This window comes from Lobosporangium transversale (assembly GCF_002105155.1).
Source record: "Lobosporangium transversale strain NRRL 3116 chromosome Unknown BCR41scaffold_32, whole genome shotgun sequence".
In the NCBI taxonomy this organism is placed as follows: Eukaryota; Fungi; Mortierellomycota; class Mortierellomycetes; order Mortierellales; family Mortierellaceae; genus Lobosporangium; species Lobosporangium transversale.
Genome location: NW_019029010.1, coordinates 53,005 through 63,670, shown reverse-complemented (window position 1 = coordinate 63,670; position 10,666 = coordinate 53,005). Strand labels below are relative to the sequence as shown.

The window sequence follows — 10,666 nt, the reverse complement described above, 5'->3', positions numbered from 1 at the left end:
TTATGATTATTATATCGTCATATCGTAGACACATTTTGTACATGTGGTTAAAGTATGCTCAATGATGGCGGATGCCTTTTACATGCTTGAAAGACAAACAAAATGACCTTCACTTGACTTGAACCTAATTCTAATCATTCTGAAAGTCATATCTTCCGAAAGTATTGCGTACAGAGTACAGGACTAAATATGCTCACACCGGTCATGTAGAATAGTAAGACCAATGTTGCACGGTATAAATCTTACTGTGTACAGTCGTCTTTTGTGTAAATTCTATATTTTGTGTGTATTACCATTCCACCGTTCCATTAAAATGAAATCAGATAATCTGCAAAGCATTCGTCCTATCAGAAGAATAAAGACCAAAATATGTTCGAGGGCCCGAAGACACATTTAAACATGCAACAGCCCAAACCTTAAAGTCGTGACAAGCAAGGGAAATTTTCGTATTCAACCAATAGCACAGTCTCATTACTGTTATTATTTACAACTAAACCATTTCTTTGCCCTCGCCCTGCTCACTCTCGCCTCGTCCTCATCCTCCCATCAATTTGCATCCCTATTCCTGCTACAGCTCTTATTGTTTTTCCGTTAGAATGGTATGGGTCAGACAGATTTCTTCATAGATGTGTATCTTTTACTTCCATCAACAGACAATGCTTTGGCACAAATAAAGCAAGTAAAGGCCATGTTTCCGGAGGCCGCATAAAACCAAATAAAAGCATTATGGAGGATACGCGTTGATTACAGGCATGAGCAACTAGAGAAGCCTAGAAGGTGGCAAGGATAGAAGCCAGCGTGCCATAGCCTCGACATGTGTTATAGCCAAATCTGGTTTACGCTCATTGTTTAATTAAGTTGGTCTCTTATACTAACCGAACCGAACACATTTATTATTATAATATACTGTAGATGTATATACTAACATTGGCTGATAAAGAGGATTGTTGGATGCTAATCAAAGAATTAGAGGCAAACCAACAAGGATTACGTTTATCGCTCGAATCACTTGCCTTTACTTTTAATTCCTTACGGAATAATATATATGAGATGATTGAGCAGCTCAACAAACATAGAGGTATGACAATTAGATCATTGTTTCCAGTACAATTGTTGTGTCACTGAATCTCCATGACACTTCTATAATGCAGCAATCCCAAGCTGTTAATGCTATACGAGCAGATATGCAGAAGAGCGGAATCAAAGACATGTTTACAAATGTTATGCAGATTTCCTGTTTTCTCAAAATGAAAGAGGACACTGTGTAACAGCATGCTGCGTTATTGTAAGTACACAAAGAATGTCTCCAACATGGGTAAAATTGTATCTGCAGCCCTTGTCTTGATCTTTTTTCCGATTTGTACGTGCTGGTATGGTTGAATATCCTTGTATGCTATTCCTTCGGGAAGACATGTACCTCAGAATGATATTTATTAAGTTGAAGATAAGGATGAACCCGTGCTTGGCTCGACTTCAAGCAGAGGCCGATTATTGGAGAGGAGAAGCTCAAAAACGCCTATGATAAAGTTGGATCTGTTCTCTTCCTCAAGAGCATTTGCTCCATCGACCGATACCTCCCTGCTATGACCAAGCAAAAACAGATGTGTGCTATTTCTACGCTTTATAGAGAAGTAAGACTGAAAATACGGAGGGCTGACGAACATAAAGAAGTACATTTCATTTTTTATTTATAATGGACACTGTTGTTCGGACTGTAATAAATCTATCGCGTCTGATGAATCCAATGAGTGCAAAGGAGCAATGAGCCAGCACAATAATCGAGCTGTTTCTTTTTATTTGTTTCCTCGATCTATTCATGAGGATAAGAAAGGGGACATTATTTACACGTACATAGGCTGTGAACCAAGTCGCTTCTAATTACAACATGAATGAGCATACGTATTTAATCATTACCTGCTTTCATACCCTAACATTGCCTTCCATGAGTCTTATTCTCATCCTCTCCACCTTTTTGCATTTTATGCGCTTCACTAACAGGGTCGTAGTTCTTGGAAAAGACCTCTGCATCAAAGCTACTCTCACTTTCTTCAAGTGTCTTGGCTGCCCAGACCAGATCGCGTGTAACACTGTCTACCAAATCCTGGCTGAGAGACTCACGGACAACAATACGAAGGATCTCAGTTTTATCCTCATTAGGTGGGAGAGCATAGTTGGGGATAATCCAGCCACGAGCACGCAACAGCGTCGAGATTGATTTTTGTTTGACACGAGGGTTTTTGCGCTTGAACTCGTCTGTGAGCTTAAAGGCCACGACGGGTAGAGCTGGATTATAGTCAGTCATATTCTTGAGTGACTCCTTGACTGCCTCGATACCGGTCTTACGCTCATACCCATGGACGCCTTTGGCACGGTGCATATCCGAAATAACATCATAATAACCAGAATACTCCAACGCAAAAGACAGGGTCCTTGCGTTTTCAAGGCTGTTACGGATGATGGATGAATAGCCCTCTCTTCCGAGGCGAACAAAGTTATAGTATTGGGCAATCTATAAGACCAAAAAAAAAAAAAAAAAAAAGATAGGTTGCGATTTAAGCATTAATAAGACCTTTTTGTTTTAAAAAGAAAGAAAGAGTAGTAAAATTAAAATAATCACATACCATGAAACAAGCCGGACGCGAGAAGTTGAGAGTAAATGTCTTCTCCTCAGCCCCCAAATATGTGAGGGTAAATATAAGCTCCTGAGGTAAATATTCTTCATCCCTCCAGAGGACCCATCCGATACCAGGATACGCAAGGCCGTACTTATGGCCCGAAACGTTGATGGATTTGACACGAGGCAACTCAAAACTCCATTTAACTTTTGGGAATGCAAGTGGGGCTACGAAGGCACCACTGGCTCCGTCGACATGGATAGGGATATCCCATCCTTTCTCTTCTTGGATCCTATCCAGTTCATTAGCCATACCCTCCACATCCTCAAAGTGGCCTGTGTAAGTACTTCCGAGGATAACATAGACACCAATTGTGTTCTCGTCACAAGCCTCCGCTGCCTTCTTGATGTCCAGACAATAATGGCTCTCGGCAGTGACAGGAATCATGCGACATTCGACATCAAAATAACGGGCGAATTTCTCTAGGGCTACTTGAGCATTATTTCCCATCACAATGTTGGGCCTCGAGGTATCTTTGCCTTCGGCTTTTCGTTTGGCTTGCCATCTTTTCTTCATGGCTAGGCCTCCAAGCTGAACACCTTCTGAAGAGCCGATGGTCGAAGTGCCAACGGCTCCTTTGCTCTTCCACAAATCACCAAGGATGGAAATGCATCTGGCATGGATCTTCATAGTAGCGGGATATTCATCCTACATTTTTTTTTTTTTTTTTTAATAAGATACGTAAGTAATGTGTTAATTCTTACAATCAATAAATATATCAAATATTTTTTTTTTTTTTTTTTTTTTTGACAAACCTGATCAGAGAGGTTTTTGTTGATGTTTTCCACCACAAGCTGGTTTGCCTCTGGCTCCATCCAAGTGGTGACTAGTAGCAAGGAGACAAGGGCTGTTAATACATTGGAACTAACAAGGCGCGTTTTCTCTTCATATATTATCAAAAAAAAAAAAAAAAAAAAAAAGTTAATACCAAAGGATGCTAGGTTCGTATTGGGTCTGCCATCTAAATCAAGCTCATCATGAATAAGTTGATAAGTAGCCTTTGCATCGGTCATATGCTCTGGAAGCTTGAACCTTGGGATGTCTTCGGTAGCATATCGCGAGCCATAGGCCAAACTATGCAGATCTCTGGCTTTGCCAATGTGTGTGTGAATAGATTTCTTGGCAAGCTTGAGCGCTTCATCCGAGTCGATATGTTTGTGCAGCATGGTAATTTGGTGATAAAGATGGAGATAATTGTAAAAATATAAAAAAAAGATGAGGGTGAAAAAAAAAAAAAAAAAAAAAAGATTGGGAGAAGGATAGCTTTATATATTTTCTTTTTCTACTATGAGTAGAAAAGGGAACACCATGATGATGTAATAATCACTAAGTGTTTTAATTTCAATTGAGTATTGAAGAGGGCATCTGCCCATTTATTACCCTTTGTAGATATATCCAGCCATGACACAATCTTGACAGCCCCCATCCGTTGTCTCATGTCAGGGCCGGATTTGAATCACTAGCCTAACATTCATTTATGCAAGTACATGTACTTGTTTGTTGTGTCGAGCGATTTTAACCGGCTAATTTGACCACCATTAACCGATTTAACCGGTGCTCCGTGGGAATTTCAGAGATTCTTAAAATCGCTGCTCTGAATGAGCTTTTTCTCTTTTTCTTTAGTTTCATCCTCCAACAATGCAACTTCCTTCACAATAAAAATTATCTTTATTAAACCAACTTCCCTAGTAATGAATGTCTGATTATAGGGTTCAAGAATGCAATGCCAAGAAAGAAATAGTCCCCTATTGAATACAAGGCATTTCTTCATTTATGTCACCTTCAATTTAAAAAGACTAAACATATTATTCTGACTACAGGGAAAACTATTGAACAGGATTACATATGATGCGGACAGGTGTCAATTCTGCAGTGAGAACAGTATATCATCCTCGTCTTGAGATGCTTTAGTACTTTGGGATTTTTTTTTCTCACCCAGATAGCTCTAAAGTTGATCGTCCTCATCTTGATACACTTTAACTTTTTTTCCCTTTGTTGGAGTTGTATTTGTTTTTGGAAGCAGCTTAAGGGTTCTCTCTGCTTTCCTTTTGTTTGACTATTCTAGAGTTTGTGCAGAGTCCATTTGTCCAACTCAGCCTTAACTTGCTTCGCAAACCAAAAAGATTTTTGAACCAGTTCCTGAAAGCAGGTTTGGAACGTACTTAGCCTTGTGGGGAGAGTAATTGTGGTGCATTCGTGGAGTCGAAAGCAACCCATAAAATCCAAAGCATAGAGCTCTAACCTATTCCTTGCAATATGAACTCCATACACTGTTAGGCCTCTTGTAGGTTCGCGACCGTTCTGTATCATAGCCTCAACGTTATAAATCCATGTGTCCTTAAGATCACGGGTCAGCTTGAAATGATCTGAGAATGCCTTGTCAGCATCCTTAGCATCAGGCGGTGAACACTCAAACAATACTACCTGTAGACCATCGTGTGACACGGTTGCATCTACTTGGTGGGCATGTACAGCCTTTTCTTGCATAGGGATCCTATGAAGATTCTTCCTTCTCTGACACCCTAGTATTTTAATTTCAAAGAGCTCCATATCTTTTCCAACCAGTCGAAATGCATGGCGAACGATGGTATCACAATCTCAGAGAAAAACTGTCGTTCATTCATTTTTGGCATTATACCGTGGTGGGGAAAAAACATTGCACTATAAAGTATGAAATAAATATGCTATTAATAAAATATTTGCGAGGGAGGATAGGTTAATATGATAATATACTACTTACAAATTCCCCAAGACTGCTGTAATCGACCTTGTAACACGATTACTCCTGAATATCTTAACTACTTCCTCTAATGTATAGCCCGTTTCATTTGGTCGCGATACCTTATATTTTTTGAATACTTTCGAGTGTATTGGCAGCCAATTAGCTCGCTTGTTACGAGTATTGTTGCAAGTCCGTCACGTAGTGAGATGCCACCAGAACAATTCAATCATCGTTTTTAGATTAAAAATATAAGGTATCGTGACCAAATAAAATTGGCGATATTTTGGAAGCTTGCCTGTGGACTTCGGAATAAGATAGATAGTGTCCCTGATGAACGTCATCTTGTTCAATATTTAGGCCTTCACTAACAATTTGGTTAAAAATATCATCAACCAATGTGTCGATAAAATCACTACGTGAGGTTAAATCAGCAATTCCATCACGCGAAAGTGAATATGTGTTTGTTTCTTAAGACCGCTTGAAATCGTTGAACATAGCAAGTACACCCTTTTCATTCAATACCCATTCAGATGCTTGATTGAGAAACCTAATGTGGACTAGATTCAAAAAAGGATCAGTTCGATACTCTAAATATTTCTATCGCTTGCCATAAAGCTTTAATCAACAAAACTAACCATCTGTAGCCGTATTGTCGTAAAACTTATTGATTGACTCGACCTCCAGTTGCTTTTCATATGACTTAGATCTCCCCAATTGTGGGATTCTCTGTATTTCGATAGCTTCTATATCATTGACATCATCCACATTTCCCTGTACAAGCGAATGCTTAATAATACTAATACTAATAACAAGCAGCACATTAGTCAAAAATAACGTTTAGCATTGTAGCAGCACGTACCAAAGATGGGGAGCCAAGAGATGTTATAGATGCTGTATGAGTTAATGGAAACTGCTCAGTACCTGTTGTTGATAATAGAGATCCAGTAATCATCATATTCGCCTCTGCAAAGAAAATGAGGGGTGTTAAAGATTATCATACTCAGAAAAGGTCACCATACTCTGAAGTGTATTAACGATAATATATATTACTACTTCGTAAGCTCCTTACCATCTGCTTTACGCTCTATCCCAGTCACAAGTAGAGTTGCCTTTGTCGCGGCAGTGCTTGGTCAGTGCTTGGTTATAAAGTTTCAAATTCACCCCTATCTTCTTTATGCCATTTAAACTCTTTTGCCGTTGCATCGTGCTGTGAATTGAGAGTCTTGACGTGATTAAAAAAACACAACAAAGTCTCGTCGAAGTTGCTGTGATTATGCTTATCCTCCTGAACGAAATTGAAAAACTGAAGCATTCTTGAGGCTCAGAGTGATGGAGGGAGTCTTGTGCATTGTAGAGAGGGAATGGGGAATCAAATTTTTCGCCTTAATTACGTCATGGGGTCAAGATTGTGCTGGGACATTTCTAATTCTTACTATTTGTTCCATTACAAGATTATTGAAGTAAATCGAGGTTAGAAGTAATTGTATTCTTTTATACTCAAATCCATGTTTCGCATACAGACGAGACTGGCCTGAACCTACCTTTTGCTATTCCTCTAAGTGACTGGGCCCACATTACCTTTGGTAGAATGCGTTTCTACTGAGGCTGGGGAGACATTACCACTTTATGTCTTGTTTTCATTACCTTTTTTATCGTTTTTATCTCCTTTTTTTACAAGGCGAGAGTAACTTGGATCTACTTTTTGTTACTTCTCAACGATGGCTGGGTCCATATACTTTTCAGTAGAATGCATCTATTTATTGAAGCTAAGGTACGTTACTTCTTCACCACTTCGTGTCGTTGTTACGTCCTGAGGCTAGGGAGTGTACCCAAATGGAGCACTCCCCTTTTTATTCATAGATCAGAGCAATTAGTGACGGCTATGTTGGAGCCTATATAAGGCTCCGACCTAGCTAAAATAATAAACAACTTTTGATCTCCTTGACTTCCGATTTACCATAAAACATTTCAGTCGTGAATTGTCTGTGTGTGTTTTTTGTGCATTATCCATCTCGAGTGGAGTTATACCACAAGTGTTCTAACTCAACCATCATCAAACTGAGGAACCGAGGACTAGGTGCTTGAATTAAAATTTCAGGTATCAGCACTTTCACCGGGTCATCCCAGCATCGAAGCCTACTACGCAACTCGACATACCATCATAATTTCATCCTGCGATCAATTCTGTATTGACGGCCTACTGGAAATATTTTGTCTCCTCGATCGGGAGTGCCCATCCAACATTCCTTCGATGCAGAAAACAAATATTGAGACTCAGCATGCTTATCAAGATGGGTTTACCAAAATCGGAGAACAAGCGAAGAGAAGATGCTATGGCAGACCAGTGGTCAAATTTATGTTTAAGGGGGAGATTAGTATCTTGTTCAGTCTAATAAATTAGGAAGGCCAACTTCAATGGCGCATTAAACATTACAGGCAATGAAAATACTAAATGAGCCAAGAATACTACTGACGGAGGAAGAGATTCAGATGAATGTGCAAGTGGAACTGCTTTGGATATGAATGAGATGGCAATGAGAAATGGAAAAAAATGTCGAAATTTGCATTTTAAGGATCCACTCTTTTTCGAACACTCTACGTACGATCGTTCTTTTGTTCGTTATATTAGTCGTACGTGCTCCAGATTGGCTCTAAAATCTCAAAATTTGGGACGCTTTCGATTGATGTAATATTTGGTGGTGGTTGTCAAGTTGGACGTGCAATTTAAATTCTGGAGAATTGTTTCCTCCTCTTGTTTGCATATTATACATGTATAACATTTGGACCAACCTAGTTTAAAAGCCACTTTGTTACACTTTGTGTCTAGGATTATATACATGGTCAGATTAGTTCAGTTGGAATCGTAGGGGCTTCAATCAATAGTCAACAGACCACTTCGTCTAGAAGAGGACGGCAGGGTCATAATCTAGGCAACAGATGTAATTAGGGTATTCACTTGGCCTCAAAGCTGTGCAAAGCAGACTGAGTGATGGAAATGGAAGTACACGAATATAACGTAAACCTCATCAAATAGTCGATACCGAATGAAGAATCTCGAAGCAATTTTCCTTAAACGTGGGAAAGCCGTGTTTATATGGTACTGCAGACATGTCCTCCCTACTTTAAGGCTTCATGAGGTCAGTAAAAAGACTAGGAATAGAGCTTCAAATCCATATCACTCTCAGCCATGATCAAGACTAACCAAGAGATGACTTTCGAGCACCACTACACTGTCTGGTATTGCATAATAACAGAATGAAATTCTTCTTTGGTGTTCGTGAGTGTACTGGCCATAGAGTGATGGTGCCCAAAGAGTTGATGTAGCTCCATTAGCTGCCCCTTGTCTTGCTCTCCATAACCATGGGCCTGGAGGATCTGTCGCCTTCGGGCAGATTTACAGTACCAATCCAATGAGCAATTATAAGAAAAGTATATACGCATATTTGGCTATTTGCGGCAGAACGCAGTTCGATTGTTGCATTACCACGGAACGACTTGCTTATCTACCAGAATGTGGACGCTTGAATTTTGACATGGATCGTCAGCTCCGAGCAGTTTCTCTGATACAAATTTTGCATAGAGACTAGATAGATGCTTATTTTGCCTCGACCAATCAGGACGATCGATTTCCCTCCCTAACTTGTCACACGGGACGAGCGAGCAAAGGTCTGTGGGACAAAGGGCAAACGCGTTGTCAAGTGTGAATGATGCTCACAAACCAACTTTTTGTCATTCTTAACCTTAACGCAATCTTCACTTCATTACCAGCATTGTCTTTTCTCTCAAATCAATAACGACCAATAGGCAAGTGAAAAAGCCTTACATCCATGAATGACGCGCATGTACATGGCATCATTTTGTATGGCAAATGTAAATGACGTGTCTAATATTTGAAATCAATAAATCAATCTGTCTGTCTGCTTGTTCGTCTAGATTCAGCTGAACATTAATTGCAGTGATTGCAGTTGCTTGACAAATGTCCAATTATCCTCCTCAAAACTTTCAACAGCAACCTCGACCTTACAGTCCTGGAGGTTATGGTCCAGGACAAGGTCAACAAGTTCAGCAAGGTCAACAAGGTCAATTTACCCCAATACGACCATTTCCTCCCAATGGTGGCCAACAATATCAGCAACAACAGCAGCAACAGCCATTGAAGGCGCCAGGGCCTACTCAAAATGTCAATAGGCCACCTGGAGGACCTGCCCCACCTTACCAAGCAATCAGACCTAGTTCTGGTGGAGGCGTGCGACCCATGGTTTCAGGTAAATAAGAGTGATCTTTTTATTCCACTGTTATTGATAGCCCAATATCACTGTATCTATGAATCAATGGAGCGATGCCATTCGTCTTTTCTCTTTTGTTTGTTTTGTAGCATTTCCCAGCATGCGCCATGGCAAGGATCTCTTATTTATTTATTTTTTTTTGCTGATCTTTCAAAACTGATACACTGGGCTTGTTACATTATATGCGGATGAATAGGACAGGGGCAGCAAGGACAACAGCTTGTCAATGGGCCCCCACAACAACAGCAACAATACCCTGGTGCTCGCCCTCTGTCTAATCAAGGAGCTCTAGGGGCAAGACCACCTGGGATTCGGCCAATGAATCAGCAACAGATCAGGCCGAGCTCGCCAGTACAAGGACATGGACAGGCAGGCATGGCCACTGCAGACATGGCTACTGCAGGCGGCCCCCGTCCTCAGCAGCAGATCAACTCTGCATCTGAACAGACCCCTACCCCAATAAGCACACCAAGCACTGCCACACAATCTCAGCTTCAGTCTCCACCCCGACCACCCGCCATGCAGGGCTTCCCTCAAAATCATGGTCCTCCTCCACCAGCCTCTCAGAATGCACCATACCAGCAACATCCAAGCTCACATCAAAGCCAACATCAGGCATCCCAGCAGCAGCAGCAACAACCCACACCACCTGTAGATCAACATGGAGCTATCGCTGCTACTACAGCAGTGACTGGGAATGCGAATACTCTTTACAACCAAATGTCCAACATGTCACTCGCAGGAAATAGCAATCTGAATCAACGTCAAAGCCACGCACAGACACCACTACCACCACTAGGACCTCCATCAACTACGCAGTCTGTACAACCAGAGGTAATTCTTGCTATTGCCATTTGTGGGACTCCGAAGACATTATCATTGAAGGAAAAAAAAAATTTAAGGAAGTAGAACAAATATTTATATATTCAAACTCCATATAGACAAAGCCCAAGGCTGGTGCCCGTGCCAAGCGTGTTTTCGCA

At 40.7% G+C, this 10,666-nt stretch overlaps 2 protein-coding genes across 2 annotated transcripts; both read right to left on the bottom strand.

Annotated features, from left to right (window-relative positions):
* Positions 1-1,695: 1,695 nt before the first annotated feature.
* BCR41DRAFT_339017 (pyridoxal phosphate-dependent transferase) lies at positions 1,696-3,890 on the bottom strand. Its single transcript, XM_022022134.1, has 4 exons — positions 3,604-3,890; positions 3,431-3,501; positions 2,622-3,323; positions 1,696-2,509 (listed from the first exon to the last, which is right to left on the bottom strand). The coding sequence occupies exons 1-4, from the start codon at positions 3,839-3,841 to the stop codon at positions 1,928-1,930; spliced, it is 1,593 nt and encodes a 530-aa protein (XP_021879067.1). The 5' UTR covers positions 3,842-3,890; the 3' UTR covers positions 1,696-1,927.
* Positions 3,891-4,308: 418 nt separating this feature from the next.
* BCR41DRAFT_423930 (hypothetical protein) lies at positions 4,309-6,817 on the bottom strand (the record flags this gene model as incomplete). The annotated part of the gene is made up of 5 exons (XM_022030352.1): positions 4,309-5,197; positions 6,033-6,168; positions 6,257-6,360; positions 6,467-6,522; positions 6,789-6,817. The coding sequence occupies 5 exons, from the start codon at positions 6,815-6,817 to the stop codon at positions 4,737-4,739; spliced, it is 786 nt and encodes a 261-aa protein (XP_021879066.1). The 3' UTR covers positions 4,309-4,736.
* Between the last annotated feature and the right edge of the window lie 3,849 nt (positions 6,818-10,666).

Excerpts from the sequence above, each read along its gene's own strand:
- BCR41DRAFT_339017 (XM_022022134.1), bottom strand. The coding sequence starts at position 3,841 with ATGCTGCACAAACATATCGACTCGGATGAAGCGCTCAAGCTTGCCAAG. Across the intron at positions 3,502-3,603 it reads TACGAACCTAGCATCCTTTG|TCACCACTTGGATGGAGCCA; the intron begins GTATTAACTTTT and ends CCTTGCTACTAG. Across the intron at positions 2,510-2,621 it reads CGCGTCCGGCTTGTTTCATG|ATTGCCCAATACTATAACTT; the intron begins GTATGTGATTAT and ends TTGGTCTTATAG.